Source organism: Argiope bruennichi, chromosome 7, assembly GCF_947563725.1.
Source record: "Argiope bruennichi chromosome 7, qqArgBrue1.1, whole genome shotgun sequence".
Lineage (NCBI taxonomy): Eukaryota > Metazoa > Arthropoda > Arachnida > Araneae > Araneidae > Argiope > Argiope bruennichi.
Window position 1 is genome coordinate 82,695,262 of NC_079157.1, and position 18,612 is coordinate 82,713,873.

General features: G+C 27.7%; 1 protein-coding gene across 1 annotated transcript in view; it reads right to left on the reverse strand.

Moving 5' to 3' along the window:
- LOC129974936 (acetylcholine receptor subunit alpha-like 1) overlaps positions 1-18,612 on the reverse strand; it is a 177,991-nt gene that overhangs the window by 47,382 nt on the left and 111,997 nt on the right. The window contains exons 3-5 of the mRNA XM_056087738.1: positions 12,667-12,776; positions 8,923-9,103; positions 1,156-1,440 (exon numbers count right to left, since the gene is read on the reverse strand). Of these exons, the coding sequence (XP_055943713.1) occupies positions 1,156-1,440; positions 8,923-9,103; positions 12,667-12,776 (576 nt within the window). The remainder of the gene's footprint in view (positions 1-1,155; positions 1,441-8,922; positions 9,104-12,666; positions 12,777-18,612) is intronic.

Genomic DNA, 18,612 nt, shown 5'->3' on the forward strand with positions numbered 1-18,612 from the left:
TGCAAGTCGATGAGCCACACAAGCATTAATAACCATTTCTAAAGACAGAGTAAAGTGCGAGTAACATAAATGTGTTTGATGTGAGATAAAGTAGGAAGGATAGTTTGTCGTTCAACAGTTTAATTTTTGGAATGTTGTTGACACATTGGACATGTTTTAAGATATTACTGAACTAGCGATGCACAATAATTTATCCTATATTAGAGCAGCACCTGCACAGCGTTGCCCATGGTATAACATGGCATGTCACGCAACATTATACAAACATAAAAATATATTTAGAAATCATCAAAAATAGCTACAAACAATTTTTATAGCTCACATTCAAAAATATTTAGACTGTAAAAGAAGTAAAAATATGATATGTTCATAGACAAAACAATTCACTAAAGACATACAATAGAAAAGCTGTTTCAAAAATACATTCATTACATTCTTTCTCTGATATTTGCTAACCGAACGTTTCTTTCCTCTACATTTTCATTATCGCACAACAAACGAAGTGTTTTGGTATTTTACGTGATCCGGCTAAGGTTGGAATCCCTTCTTTTGTGCATAATGAATTTTGAATCGCTGTTTAAAATCAGACGTAAACAAAGAAATGTATTGCATATGCATACTACAGCTCTTGCTATTTGCGCATGCGCAGTTTGAGGTTTTCGCACATGCGCGGATAAATGCAAAGCACAGATACTGCTGTTTTACGCATGCGCGAATTTTAGTAGAAAAATAATTAAAATCGGAGTTATAAAACTCCTTTCTTTTCTTTATTTTGATATGACTTCAATATACAAAAACCTTCTCCAATAAATGCAGTTAAGTATTTTTGGAGTTTTTCTCTTCCAAACTTTTAGACGCTTTCAGAAGATTTTATTTTATACTACGTATAGATAACAAATTGCTTCATCAGCGGCAAATTTATCCAGTGATTTAGACTTAAACAATTTATTTCCTAACAAATTATATGTCCAAACAAACAAAACAAGCAAACAAAAAAAATATATACATTTGCTCTTCCATTTTCCAATGAAAGCAGCCTCTTTTCCTCTTAATTCATTTCCAAGTTATTGACCACTTTCAAATCGAACTTTACTTTTGTAACACTCTGTACTTAATCCTATTTAGAAAAATATAATCTTTCTGAGAGGACCGTACCTTTTCCCCGGAATCCGAGGGCAGGTAGAAGACGAGGACGGAGAGCCCGGAAATGCCGACGCAGGGTATGATGAGATTGACAGTGTAGAAGAGGGTCTTCCTGCGCAGGGTGATGTTGAAGGTGATGTCCGGGTAGGGCTCGATGCAGCAGGAGTAGTGTCGGACGCGGCGATGGGCGGGCACCGCCATAATGTCCCACTCCACGCTCAAGTAGAATTCGCTCAGGTCCATCCCGATGGGCACTGTGTCGTTGTCGGGAATCTCTTCCAAATGTTTCAGGTCCACCTGAAGTTAGAGTACCATGAACCAATTATGCATCATTTCCAATTTAACTTAACAAATGTATTATAAATTGAGTTTCATTTCATATACTCTTAACTTTTTATTGGACATAACTCTGGGACATTGACAAATAAAATTTTGGGGGTTATATCGTGATAAATTAATGATGTAAATAATAAAGCATCAAACTATTGCTGACTTACGGTTTAATTTGTGAAATAAGGGGTGGTAAAAATACATGCCAGAGATGCTGCAAGGGAACTGAAAGTAGTAAACATTAAGGGTTAAAATATCAATGAATGTTCACTGGTAAATATACTTACCATTACATTTTAGGTAATTTAAAACAATTTATACAATATTTTTAGTTAGAAATCATGGAATTGCTCAGAATTCAAATTCAATAATGTCTTAAATTAATGTTTGAAACTGATTTTGCATTTATTAGGCTGAAAGGGCGGATCGCTAAATTGAATAAAAATAAAACATCTACAATCTGATGCAATTTTATTAATAGCATCTTAACCGCTTTTGAGTTTAGAAATAAACTAAAATGTCATAAGTTAGAGTATTCAAATAATTAACGCATCAAAAATGAAGTCAAAATATAGATAAAATCATTAACAGGAAGATTCTCAACTTTAAGAAACTCCAACTGCGTCAATCGGTTTTGTTTATTTTTAAAATTGAATGTTTAATATAAATTAAAATAATTCAATAACAAATACAGACGATTAAATATAAGAATATCTTAGATCTAAGGAACACAATACAGTGGTGTTTTATTTCTGGAAACTTTTCCGGGAGTTAAAATTTAACAAAAAATGCTGGAAGTTAGTGCTGTTACGAAATCCCACCCAAAAAATTAAATGATATTTAGCTATAGAGTTGATGTATTTCTGAGCTATCTATTATGGTAGCTCAATCGACTGATAAGGATCTGATTACTTTTTTTTTATTTAGAATGCACTTTTGAGCCATTCTATAAAACCTTTTGTAAATAGTACTCATATATACTAGAGAACGATAAATGGTTAAATAATAGATGATAAATCACTTTGTTATAAAAGAATGTTTATGAATGTTTTCAAAACACGCATGGAATGTAAGCAACAAGAATATGTTTCGAAAATTCAATGCTCTTAAAAGTGTCATGTTTGCTTGATAGATGAAATGAAAGAATCATTTACAGCAAAAGGTTACTCATATTGCATTCGTCTAGTAAGATTTAGTTTTAATGTTTGTCGATTTTTGCCATATGTTTAGCGTAATATTATCAGATTTCTTTTGTGCTGTTAAATTAGAGAAATAAGTAGATAAGTTTAAGATGAAAGAGTAAACTGTCTTTGTTGTGTAATGTGCGCGAGTTGACAATCACCATCGTAGCAAAGATGGTGACGGCTGAAGAGGAAGTCTGAGAATCAGAAATCTTGGATCTATAGAGATGATTCGACATGATTTTTGCAGAAAACATATATGAACTAAATAAATATAAATAACTTTCGTAGAGAGGGACCAGATCAAGCTTAAAATTTCACCCATGAGCTTGTGGGGAAAGATACCAGACTTCCAAAAATGTTTAATAAAGAATTTGAAATGCGTCAGAGAAACATTCCATTTCATTTTATATTCCATGCGACTGAGAGTAGGAAGGATGATTAAAATCTTTATGCATATGTTCCTTCATTATTTGAAAATTTACTAAATTTGTAAGTAGGGCTGAAACAAATATAATGGAATTTCCATTATTCCAGACATATAAAAAAAGCCTGACATGAACTCATCTACCGATTTAATATGTGCTGTTTGACAAATGTTTCTTTTCTAGTATTATTTAAGAACACTGGTCAAATCAAAAGGTGTATTACTTGGTAAAAGATTCTAATCGAATATTAGTAGAGGGAGCTGGTAAAAAAATGATATTCTGTTTAATAAAAGATTCTTATCGAACATTAGTAGAAGGTATTCGTCATATTGAAAGGAGATACTCTGCTTGATAAAAAAAATCATATTGAATATTAACAGATGAAAACAGTAAAACAAAAAAATGTAATGTTTTGCTTATTTAGCTCAAAAGATTCTCATCAAACAAAACAAAAGAAGTTTTTTTGTTTGACAAAATATTTTAATCGGATATTAGTATGAGGAAATAGAATATAAAAAATGATCTTCAGTTCAACAAAATATTTTTATCGCACATTAGTAGAAGAAAGTAGTCAAATCGAAACAAAAGGTTCTGCTTGACAAAAGGCTTTTATCAAACATTAGAGAGGAAAACCCAAGCTGATAAATAATATATGATTCCTTTTTGCAAGTCATAATGCAAGTGTGTGCGAACACACACACACACACACACACACACACACACACACACACACACACACACACACACACACACACACACACACACACACACACACACACACACACACACACACACGCACACGCACACGCACACACGCACACGCACACGCACACACACACACGTACGCACAGATACACGCAAATAAAATGCATACTTGATGCGCTTATATTATACATAATATATATATGTTGAATAAATTTTTATTGTGCTCTATATTCATGAAAGAAATTGCAGTCGTTGATGCAAGCTATAATTCTGTCTATTGTTAAACCTTCAGTATTTAAGAAGAAACTTAAAAGTAGCTTTAAATAATGTTGTTAGCGAGTTCGAGCCACGACATAGGAGATAAATTTGGTACAGCTTGTTAAGGATATGAAGCAAAAGGAAGGCGAAAAGGGAAGTTCTCAACGGTTTAAAAGTTCAGAAAGGGAATTTCTGTTTACAAGCGTGAAGTTGGAACAGAAAGTAAAGAAAAAAAAAATGCTTGATCTACAATTCAAGACAATTACAACCCGGGAAGAATAGGAAAGCTGAGCATCTAAGAAATTAAAGTACTTTTAAATTTCAATTGAATGAGTTAAAAATATTTTACTTTATGAAATTAACACATACACATACAGTTTAACATTACATAGTTAAAAACCGTATGATTTGGGCTACATTTTTTAATTTTCTTGTCGATTATGCAAAAGAGTTAGAGTAAAAAAAAAAAAAAGCATTGTTCTATGATCCATCCATAATGGAAGCATACTGAGAAAGGCGAAGTCAAACGGAACTCACATTTTCCGACATATACCAAATAAAAAGGTTAAAATAGAGAAAACTCTGGTCACGGAAAAGAAAGGAAGAAGTCAGAGAAAATAAACAAATAAATAAATAAAAATGCCCCGGATATTTGATTCTTCCCGGTCAGGGGGCAATATGACAGCTGCGTAAACACTATTTGAAGAACTTTTGCCGTCCGTAACATATTAAAATAAACAGGACGTGGCCAACAGACAGGGAAGAGGAAGAAACAAAATAAGTCAAAGTTAAAATTGTCCCCGTGTCCTTTTCCAGGGACGAGACAGGGATTCCAATAAGATAACCGAGTGACCCAGAAAAGTCCGGAAACAAAGGAAAATGCCCGGATGTAAAGACGGGGAGAGTGGGGGGCAAAGAAGTGAGGTGGGACGAAGGGGTGGTGGAAATCAAACTATACTGATCCAAGTTTGGGATTTTGGAAAATGCCAGTTCGATGGGAGGAAAATTTCCCACGATAAAAGGGTTTATCCCTCAGTGTGGAAGTGTGATTTGGTTCGATATAAAATGTAGACGGCGGCATTGCGCACATTTTGCTCTGTTAGTTTTGATTCTGGAAGAAAAAGGGTAGAAATGATAAGGTTGTCAATATCTTGGAAGTTCTTTTGAAATAAAATGTCTTCTCATATTTCCAGGCTCTCTTTTTGAGATTGTATTTCGAATAAGGATAGAAATACAATAAGAATTCTACAAGAATCTCCGTAGCTCGTCCTTTTGTTCGTGATTATTTTGAAGTCGGCGTGATGCAGCATCCATTCCATCGGCGCTTTGATTTTTTTGCAAGGATTGAGAAAGGTAGTATCTTTTATTGTAAAATTCAGCTGCAATTCAGAAATCTGATTTTAGAGTAAGCCATGAAAGAATAAAATCGCAAACGTATCATGTATTTATTCTTTTCTTGTTTTTGGGACACATAATTTATACTTAAAAATAAAAAAAGATCTTAAAAATTATTCATTTGCAGAAATGGGAGCTTGAACTTGTGGAAGATCGCTTGGATGTAAAATTTGCCAATTCTAGTCGCCAAAATGAATGCTGGATAAAACAGAATTATAAAAAGTTCGAGCAAAACGAAAAATGAAACAATGAAAAAAAAAATATGCTAGGATAAAATATTTTGTTATAAAGATTAAGAAAGTATTTTAAAGGTCAAAGTAAATACAAAAAAAAAAAAAAAAACTATAAAAAATAAGTAGGAAAATTTTGGAATAGTGGCAATGAAAATACTTGTAAAATGTAATTTTGCAAGTATACTTGTAAATGTAATATTTGTAATACTTGTAACATTGAGTCATGTCAGTCAAACTTCTGTGAATGAGTCAAAAGACATTTAATTCATCCATTATTTTTTTCGCTACTTATAAAGAAATGGCATGGAATTCAAAATTTTTTGCACAATATTGGACAAAATAAAATATTAAAGAGAATTCATAAAATTTGATAAAAATTTTAAATATTTATAACTTTATCAGTATATGGAAAGGAAACAATCTAAGAAAAAATAATAAAACTTGTATCCTTTGACGTTAAAATTTTTTTCTGAAAATTAATTTTTAAAAATTACTTTTTCTTTTATATAAATGAGAGAAAGATACTCTATATCTTTTTTGAATCTAAAGAAATGGTACTTTCAGTGACAAACCACAATCTAGTAGTCTATATTTTAGTGAGAAAACAACAGAATTCATTAAAAATACTTTCAAAGAAACAGTTGGAGTGGTCTCTCGAAACTTTCTCGCGTAATCTCCAATAAAGATATTGTAGCGGATTGGTATGCGTGAGGATAGAACCTGGGACCTTGTGGTTCGCAGTCCAGTAACATGACCACGATACAAAAGCAATTGCTCGGGTAGCGTAGCTGTTAACTGGATTATATGCTATTCACCACAGACTCTCCCTCCAGTGAGTCGGAGGTGAGACGAACGATATGGATCTTGAGTGGTGATGTATTAGCTGTTGACTCTAATGCGCCTGTACCTATTTGAGTAGCGCCAAGCGTTATGGCGAGCGTGTGTGGGTGAGTGGTTGCTGCGTCAAGTGAGTCTGAAGACTTTGGGTTGCTGCGTCAAGAGAATCTGACGACTTTGGTTTGCTGTGGGTAGATGGGGCCACAACAGCTGTACGAAAGTTGAAGTATCATGTCCGGGTCACCAATGTAGCGGATTGGTATAAGTGAGGATAGAACCTGGGACCTTGTGGTTCGCAGCCCAGTAACATGACCACGATACAAAAGCAATTGATTGGGTAGCGTAGCTGTTAACTGGCTTATAAGCTTTCACCATAATATCATTCCTGTCCATCCCTCCAACGCCTCAGCATGAGGATCTTGGGTAAGGTCGCAAATGCCTTGCATGGCATTAGTAAAAAATAGTTATGAAATATAAGTTTTTGCTCTGAATTTAACATTTTTACTGAATCTATCTTGCGAATATTATTTCACGCACTTTTGTCTGATTGAAATCAAAATTTAGCAAAGAGCTGAAGTTGTATCAAGATATAACGAATCTGATTGATTTAAGACATTGCTTCTATGAATTATTGCTATTATATGCATGCGCAAGTATAAATCCACAAATGGTCAACCCTTTAAATAGAATTGATTCAAAATTTGATAAAAATCTACATTTTTGATACTAAATCTGTGTATCAAATTTTATCTATCCAACTCTAAGTTTTGCAATTATCAAGTTCACTTCACTCTCCAAAAACAGATGGAAAGACTTCTTTTAAATGGATTTCGTTTCAATCTACAAATTTTGCTTAAAATACATGCATTCATTTTCATTTGTCTAGCTTAAAGCATTTATGAGTTACTAGCTTTTACCCGCGACTTCGTACGCGTGGAAATAGATTGGAATTTATAGCATCAATGGCTTTATCTTTTGTTATTCCTGAGAATGCGTGAATTTTCAACGCCAATTGGGGCAACACAAATGCGTGAATTTTTTACGTCAATTGGGGCAACGCAATATAGATTATAAATTTTTAATTTCCTTTATTCTGTGTTATTTTAATTCAAAAGTACTTCAGAATTAATCCGAAAGATCGACTAATTCACAATGTTTAATTTTAAGTGTATTGAACACTAAGAAAATAAACAGAATCGTTTGAAATATTAGTCAAAATCATGTTAAGCCTAATCTCATTGGCGTGGGAAAAAAACAACAACCCTCAAGCTTTACTCATTTGGCAATTTTTGGCAGATTTTTTGGCGGGAAAGTTAGTTTTTTAATTAATAAACAATTAACCACTCAATTAAACGGAATAAATAGTAGCCTATGTCCTATTGCAGACTATAATCTATCTCTCAGCTAAATTTCATCCAATTCTGTTCAGCCGTTCTGGCGTGATTGACTAACAAACATCCATCCATCCAACACATTCACATGTATAATAGTAGTATAGATTGTATTCACAGACGGACATAATGTTAGGAATGTTTTTTTTTTCTGAACTCAGGAACGGCTAAAACTAGGATAGTCATGAAAATTTCGAATTCGAATTTTTTGACGATTACAATGTTTTTTCCATATTTCAAGTACAAGAAATTAAAATTTACATTTATAGTAAAAAAGATTAATTTTTTTACAGACGTTTTTATTCTATCGTATACGAATTATAAAGGAAGTGTTGCAATCGTTAAAACAAATTTGAGCAGGCAATTTTGATGAATCTCCAGATTTGAGACCTTCCCTAGTCAGAAAAACGCATCTTTAACTCAAAAATGCTTTGAACTAGAACGGCTGAAATTTGGTACATGAAATCAGGTCCAAATTTGTAATTTCTATGAAATTTTGAACGAACTACATCCTCAGGAAGTCTAGATGTCTGGCTGTTTAAGTATAAGTTAATTCGATGACTACAAAACGTTAAGAGCTGGAAATATAAAATTCGAAATTCAGATTTAGCATCTATGTAAATTCTGATTAAAATTTGAACTTGTAGTGAATAGCTTATAAGCCAGTTAACAACTATGCTACCCGAGCAATTGCTTTTGCACCATGGTCATGTTACTGTCCTGCGAACCACAAGTCCCAGGTTCTATTCACGCGCATCTCAATTCGCCACAAACTATTGTTCACCAATGTTTTGCAAGGCATTCGTGACCTGACCATCGTCCATAATTTTATGCGAGGGCACTTTAAGACCTTATTTGGGGAAAGTTTCGACCATTCATGCTGGTTTCTATTACGTATAGTAAGAAAGTTACAATTATTTTAAGTTAGGTACGTTTAATGAATACCATGGGCTTAGAGATATATAACATATAGTTTCATGAATCTATTGTTTAAAGGAGAGAAATGGAGAGATTCTTTCACCTGATATCCATCATAAGTCCAAGATCCGAATTTCATGAAACAGTCTTGCTTATCGAAAGGAAAATACTGGACGTCAATCTGACAGGAGCTCTTGTAGATGGCCGGCGGATTCCACACCACTTTGCCGTCGTTGTGGATGATGGCTTTCGTCATAATGGTCACTTCGTAGTTGCCATCCGCACTGGAAGAAAAAGAAAGAGATGTTGCAGAAATACACTTTTGATTAAAGATGCTTGTGCCTAAAAATTCGATCCCCGTCTCTTGGTTTGAAATATCTGCCTTGTAATGTGGCAAGTCATATCATTGACTCACCAACCCGCCCGAAGGTACACGGATAAATAATACTGAGTGACCGGACCGCCGCGAGAACTGTGGTTGGGTAAAAAGAGCCATCTCCGGCCACGGTACAACCTTTCCCTAAGGAAGTACGTCTTTACATCGATGGGAGGAGCCAGATCCCCCACCTTTTTGTGTACCCTCCAGGTTGGCGAGATAACACCACCATACTGGAAGCATCTCATCCTCAATTGGAGGTGACCCCCGGGGGGTTTTCTAATGAGGTAAAAATTAATATTTCCTGATTGTCCTTTAAGTAATTTAGAAGAGCACGTAAAGAGATCGCTAATACGAAGTGCATTTTTCAGATTTCTAAATAGTCCCTTATTAGTACTTACAATGTATAATATTTTATAAAATGCTTAATATTTTTAATTCTAAATTATTACATAAAATAGTTAGTTTTATTTGAATCAAAGAGAAATCTCCATAATGAAAAACAAATGTGCCTTAACAAAAAGTTAAGAAACAAGGAATAAATATTGTTACAAATCTGTAATTTTGCTATCCGGCACGAATAGTGTCATCCTGGAAAAACCGTTAAAACCTTTGTAAGATCTGTACTGTGCGTGCTGAGCTTGGCGACCATTTGGCGACTTGGCGATGAATTTGGCGAGTTTGGCGACTAAATGGATAATACCGGGAAATTCGAGAAGTTTCACGATCCATCCAGTAATAACCGAGATACACCGAGGTACGCCCTGATTGGTCTGTAGATTCTAGCCCCCCTCCCGGAATTATAAAAGACGAGCACTCTGAAGCTGGGAAGAAGTGTGTGTATCGTCAGAAGTCGTGGGTGAGAGGAGTCGGAGTCGCCGACACGTAGAGAAACTGGAGGATTAGACAGCAAGTAAGCTGCTGAACTATAGCGATTAAATGCGTTACGTTGTTATGATTGATCGACGGTATTTTGCTGTATAGAAAAATTTTGCAACAATATAAATTTTACCAGAAGTCCTGAAGTTATCAAAGGTTATCTTCAATCGGACGTTAAAATAAATTGTTTTTTCTATGAGGAGTTTACTTTCGCACGAAAATTTACCACTCGTAATAGGAAAATCCAATGAAATTGAGATCTATTTTTCTGTTTCCGGTTGACCAATAAGGTCTTATTAAGACTTGCATTGATTGAAGATATATAAATAAAAAAAATCTTTGTCTTAAAGACTTTGAAATCCACTTTTTAGATGTGATATTATTAATGGAACAAAAGCATAGAAGAACGAGAATTAATATACAAAAAAAAATATCAAGACCGTAAAATATTAAAAATATGACATTCAAATACTTTAACACAAATAGGAAATCTACAAATCTAGAAGTTAAACTCAAGAGAAAAATTTAACAGGCTAAAATGAAGAACAATACCTAATCCTCTGGTAAGGTTCAAAAATAAGGAAAAGACAGTTTATCTTTATCCACAGAAAAATTAAAATTGTTATTTATATAATCTACAGAAGTAAATGAGCTAAATATTATAAGAAATTAAATTATTATAAGAATTAATTATTTCTACTTTAGTATATTTTAAAAAGTAGTCATTAAGATTTTAACTGCATCCTAGAAGGCATTCGCCTTTGATAGAAGTATTTAAAGCTAACTCAACAACTACATAAAGTATTTAAATTCAGTTTCGTAACTGTGTAGCATTTCATTTTTTAGTACTAATTTACCATTTCTTTTATTTTAATTCTTGTTCCAAAATTCTATAGTCGTTATCATGTGAAATTTTATAATAATAAGTAAATATATTTTGTATTATACTAATATATCGCAAAAAATTTTATGGACATATCTGCCAAATAATATGATTAAAATTTCAGAGCTTTTATAAAAAAATTGAGGAAAATATTATTATTGTGGATGTTTTATTTTCGATATATCTAAATTTATCCATTTCGTCTTGATATAGTAACTATAATAAATTTGTTGAAATTGAAAAATATCTATGTTGCCTTGGTTTGGATAAAGACTTTTAGTTAATTGAAAGATAATTAGAAAATTTGTCCAGTGTGTTTTTCTAAATAGTTTAGTCATTTTCTTTGTTACCATGGGAAATATAAAGTTTTTGTTATCCTAAAAATAATTACTTTTCTTCGATGAACTATCTGTAAATAAGTATTTCAAGTTTCCATGGATTCTTGCCAAATTAAAAAAAAAAACATGTTTAAGTCCTATGAAATGTCTTTTGATAGAACTATTTTTTTTCTGTTTCTATCTCGGAAAAAGACTTTAGAAGAATCTTTAGGATAACATTAAAGGTTCCGAATTCTTCATACCTTTTGAACAATAATATATATATATATATATATATATATATATATATATAACAATTTTTTGGTACCTTGACAAGGATGTAAATTAATAAACACACTTAATGAAAGAAACCAGTTAAGTTTATAAATTCCTTTGCATTTTAAGTTGAACAAGAAATTAAAATCAAATGGAACTATTTAGTAATTATGTAATTGATGTAAAAGTGATAAAAACAAACAAACAAACACATCAAATATCGTTTGAAGTTTTTGGTATTAAAATGTCGATATGTAAATTGAGCAATTATTTATAATAGAATAAGCGTAAAAATTGGCTTAAAATAACTAAAGAGATCTTTAATCTGAAAGTTTCCTCCGTAAGTGAAAGTTTTTTTTTAATTTTCAAGCTGATTTGCTTTTACTATTTAACACGTTTAATATTATTAGTTCCAACTTACTTTTTAATAGTTCTTAAAGATTGTCTTTGTAATCTTCTTACGGAGTAGGAAAAAAAAACTAAAACGACCGAATTAGTTTTTTTTTTATTATTCATATGCAGTAACAATCCAACTGTCAGGACCTGAAATCTCCTATCTTATATTTGGTGCATAAATCTGACTCTGCTGACTGTTAATAGGTGGCATGAGTAATACTGCTTGCTTGGAAATCAAGGAGTAAAGTTGTATTTGAAAGGTTTAACAACATTTTTTAATGATTTCTATTTATTATTTTTGAAAAAAATATATAATTTTTTGGTTAAAAAGCATGCTGAATTTTGCATCAAACAAATAGTTTTTGTGTGAAGTTATGTTACATTGAAGTTATGTCATTGCAAAGAAAATTGCAATATTATTTGTTTTTGAACATTTAATCATCGAATTCAACTTGAAAAAATTGGTTTCGGCGATTTAAAAATGATGATTTCAGTACACATTATAAAGAATACGAGTTTTTTATGATTTGATACAATTCAATGAAACCATCAATGGTGAACGATACGATCAACTGTTGATTAAATCGAATGAGGCATCGAAGTAAAACGTTCAGAATATAGAGAAAGACATAACAGGTACTGTTTAAACATCACAGTGCAAACTGCATTGGAATAATTGCGAAGACGATAGATATCATTTACAAAAATCTGTTTACTTACTTGTTGTACAGTACGATATCTGGTAACCAGATTTGCTCAGCTGGAACGTAAAGCTGCCGCACACCACCATATTCATCCGGATCCCATTTCAGTTTGTGGTCAGACCATTCCTGGAAAATGAACGGGAAAATATGATTGAAGGCAGAATCATACATGCAGGTGCACTTTTTAGTTTCCATTTGAATAGTTTGAAGGACATTAAAACGGGATTAACTTACCACTTGATAAATTATTAGAAATTTACAATGAAGTATAACAATTTTTAGTATAATTTTTATGAAATTTAATTATATATGAAGTATATTATATATGAATTTTAATTATATATGAAGTATATTATATATGAATTTTAATTATATATAAAGTATATTATATATGAAATTTAATTATATATGAATTTTAATTATATATGAAGTATATTATATATGAATTTTAATTATATATAAAGTATATTATATATGAAATTTAATTATATATGAATTTTAATTATATATGAAGTATATTATATATGAATTTTAATTATATATAAAGTATATTATATATGAAATTTAATTATATATGAATTTTAATTATATATGAAGTATATTATATATGAATTTTAATTATATATGAAGTATATTATATATGAATTTTAATTATATATGAAGTATATTATATATGAATTTTAATTATATATGAAGTATATTATATATGAATTTTAATTATATATGAAGTATATTATATATGAATTTTAATTATATATGAAGTATATTATATATGAATTTTAATTATATATGAAGTATATTATATATGAAATTTAATTATATATGAATTTTAATTATATATGAAGTATATTATATATGAATTTTAATTATATATGAAGTATATTATATATGAATTTTAATTATATATGAAGTATATTATATATGAATTTTAATTATATATGAAGTATATTATATATGAATTTTAATTATATATGAAGTATATTATATATGAATTTTAATTATATATGAAGTATATTATATATGAATTTTAATTATATATGAAGTATATTATATATGAATTTTAATTATATATAAAGTATATTATATATGAATTTTAATTATATATGAAGTATATTATATATGAAATTTAATTATATATGAAGTATATTATATATGAATTTTAATTATATATGAAGTATATTATATATGAATTTTAATTATATATGAAGTATATTATATATGAATTTTAATTATATATGAAGTATATTATATATGAAATTTAATTATATATGAAGTATATTATATATGAAATTTAATTATATATGAAGTATATTATATATGAAATTTAATTATATATGAAGTATATTATATATGAATTTTAATTATATATGAAGTATATTATATATGAAATTTAATTATATATGAATTTTAATTATATATGAAGTATATTATATATGAATTTTAATTATATATAAAGTATATTATATATGAAATTTAATTATATATGAATTTTAATTATATATGAAGTATATTATATATGAATTTTAATTATATATAAAGTATATTATATATGAAATTTAATTATATATGAATTTTAATTATATATGAAGTATATTATATATGAATTTTAATTATATATAAAGTATATTATATATGAAATTTAATTATATATGAATTTTAATTATATATGAAGTATATTATATATGAATTTTAATTATATATAAAGTATATTATATATGAAATTTAATTATATATGAATTTTAATTATATATGAAGTATATTATATATGAATTTTAATTATATATGAAGTATATTATATATGAATTTTAATTATATATGAAGTATATTATATATGAATTTTAATTATATATGAAGTATATTATATATGAATTTTAATTATATATGAAGTATATTATATATGAATTTTAATTATATATGAAGTATATTATATATGAATTTTAATTATATATGAAGTATATTATATATGAAATTTAATTATATATGAAGTATATTATATATGAATTTTAATTATATATGAAGTATATTATATATGAATTTTAATTATATATGAAGTATATTATATATGAAATTTAATTATATTTGAAGTATATTATATATGAATTTTAATTATATATGAAGTATATTATGTATGAATTTTAATTATATATGAAGTATATTATATATGAATTTTAATTATATATGAAGTATATTATATATGAATTTTAATTATATATGAAGTATATTATATATGAATTTTAATTATATATGAAGTATATTATATATGAAATTTAATTATATATGAATTTTAATTATATATGAAGTATATTATATATGAATTTTAATTATATATGAAGTATATTATATATGAATTTTAATTATATATGAAGTATATTATATATGAATTTTAATTATATATGAAGTATATTATATATGAATTTTAATTATATATGAAGTATATTATATATGAATTTTAATTATATATGAAGTATATTATATATGAATTTTAATTATATATGAAGTATATTATATATGAAATTTAATTATATATGAAGTATATTATATATGAATTTTAATTATATATGAAGTATATTATATATGAATTTTAATTATATATGAAGTATATTATATATGAATTTTAATTATATATGAAGTATATTATATATGAATTTTAATTATATATGAAGTATATTATATATGAATTTTAATTATATATGAAGTATATTATATATGAATTTTAATTATATATGAAGTATATTATATATGAAATTTAATTATATATGAAGTATATTATATATGAATTTTAATTATATATGAAGTATATTATATATGAAATTTAATTATATATGAAGTATATTATATATGAATTTTAATTATATATGAAGTATATTATATATGAATTTTAATTATATATGAAGTATATTATATATGAATTTTAATTATATATGAAGTATATTATATATGAAATTTAATTATATATGAAGTATATTATATATGAATTTTAATTATATATGAAGTATATTATATATCAATTTTAATTATATATGAAGTATATTATATATGAATTTTAATTATATATGAAGTATATTATATATGAATTTTAATTATATATGAAGTATATTATATATGAATTTTAATTATATATGAAGTATATTATATATGAATTTTAATTATATATGAAGTATATTATATATGAAATTTAATTATATATGAAGTATATTATATATGAATTTTAATTATATATGAAGTATATTATATATGAAATTTAATTATATATGAAGTATATTATATATGAATTTTAATTATATATGAAGTATATTATATATGAATTTTAATTATATATGAAGTATATTATATATGAAATTTAATTATATATGAAGTATATTATATATGAATTTTAATTATATATGAAGTATATTATATATGAATTTTAATTATATATGAAGTATATTATATATGAATTTTAATTATATATGAAGTATATTATATATGAATTTTAATTATATATGAAGTATATTATATATGAAATTTAATTATATATGAATTTTAATTATATATGAAGTATATTATATATGAAATTTAATTATATATGAATTTTAATTATATATGAAGTATATTATATATGAATTTTAATTATATATGAAGTATATTATATATGAATTTTAATTATATATGAAGTATATTATATATGAATTTTAATTATATATGAATTTTAATTATATATGAATTTTAATTATATATGAAATTTAATTATATATGAATTTTAATTATATATGAAGTATATTATATATGAATTTTAATTATATATGAAGTATATTATATATGAATTTTAATTATATATGAAGTATAATTTTTGGCTAAAACTAAATTTTTCTCCACATCTTCTAAATTTCACATCAGAGCACCATGAAGACATATAATAAAATATACTAAGTTACATCCATTTTTCTTTTTTAGTGCATTGGTATAAATCATTATTTAAAGATTTTGTCTTTTGTTCTGTGTGTCTTTAATTTAATATGTTCTAATTTAATTTAATTCTAATGTGTCTTTACTATGTATTTTATTGTATTTGAATTCTTGGATTTTGAATTTAATGATTTTTGTTCTTCTAGGATCTCTAAATGTCAGGTTATTGGGTTCACGAATGATCAGATATTTGAATCAAAGTCAGATTCTTCAATTATGCTCAATTTTTAGACATTATTACATATTCTTTATCCCAGGCCCAACCCCGATTTCTAATTTCGGCAATTTTTATTTCAAATGAAAGAACGAATATTTAAATGGGTCGCCTTTTCCGTCTGTCCCTCTTTTCGAGAAGCCCTGGTGGCCTGGTGGTAAGGTATCGGCTTCGGAACCGAAGGGCTTCAGGTTCGAGATCCATTCCATCGAAGAACCGTTGTAAGAGGGTCTGGTGCACGTTAAATCTTTCGGGACTAAACGTCCTCCCGTCCGTTGGCGTGGTATGGAAGTTTGGAGAGGGGGTGCCAGTCGCCCTCGTCATCTGGCCGTGGTTCAAAATTACGAGGTAGATCAGTCCCAAAATAATCCTAGTGTTGCTTTAAAAGAGGACATTAATACAACTAAACTAAACTAGCCCCCATTTTCTAGAAATATCTAAATATTCAATTTTAATACAGTCCCAGCCTTAAAAATTGAACTGATTTAGCCAATTTTATTAATTACTTAGCATACACAGCGAACCAATTAGAATGCTCAAGGTTTATTATGCAAGTGTAATCTGAAATAGGAAATATTATAAGATGCAGTTCAACATTAGTTGGATGACACGTCCAACTTAATGTTGTGAACATGGTTGGCTAAAAACTGATCACCGAATACAACTAGTTATATCTACATTAATATAAATATAATAATTCCTTAAATTTCTAATAAGTTGTTTTTGTGTCGTTTATGGCGAAGTTTAATATTACACATTCAATTTGAAAGCTTGATACTACTCATATGTATTTAACTAATATATTTAAGCTAAACAGTCTCTGTGAGATACGTTATTGGAATTTTGACAACTGAATAAATACATCATTAATCATGTAAACACATCATTAATCAATTATTCCAATGTATCAAGAATTTACTGCTTTGAGATCTCTATTATGCATCTAATTATCGATTTGTATATTTGAACTAAGCTAAAATCAAGGCAAGAAATTTTATAGCTCTATTGTGTATAAATTTTAGATTTATTAAGTGTCATTATAGAGGATAAAGTAAGTTACCGTAGTGTAGAGTAAATCTTTAAAATGTTTTATATTCTTAATTATCAGTTCTTTAAAAAATAGAAATAACTAAAACATGCGTCCATATAAAGCAGATTAAGACATATTAATCTGAATTTAAACAGAATGAAATTACTTTCTACTTTAAGAACTAAATATTTTAGCTTAATCTATTTTCTATAGCTCTGCTACTTATAAAAGAAAGTGTGCATGGTAAGAAAATTTGAGTTAGAGCTACAAATTTGGAAATTATATATTTTAGAGGATAAGAATGTGCATCTCGTAGCAATTTATGATAGTATCCAAATATTACAAAAAAAAAAATTACTTTATCTAAATTTTTAAAAAATTATTATTTTAATGATGTGATTTTTTTACTGGATATATTCTTTTTTTTGTTTTAATCAATTTCTAAAGAAGTAGTTTTCATATTTTACAATAATATATTATATAACTGAATTGAAACTCAAATCGTTTTCATTGTTGCTTTTAATATTTATTTCATCCTGACTTTTTTTTTTACTATATATGATCAAGGCATGAAGACTTGGTTTATTTCGTACCAATTATCTCAGTAAAACAAATGATCGCCAGAGACAGCTATTCCATAATGAAATGAATATTTCCATTTTTGGAGCAATTTAATTATTCTCATATATAATAATAATAATAATAATAAAAAACGCTCTACTGAAGTTGTGAAAAAATCAACGGGAATTTCTACCGAACCGTTCTCGCATGTT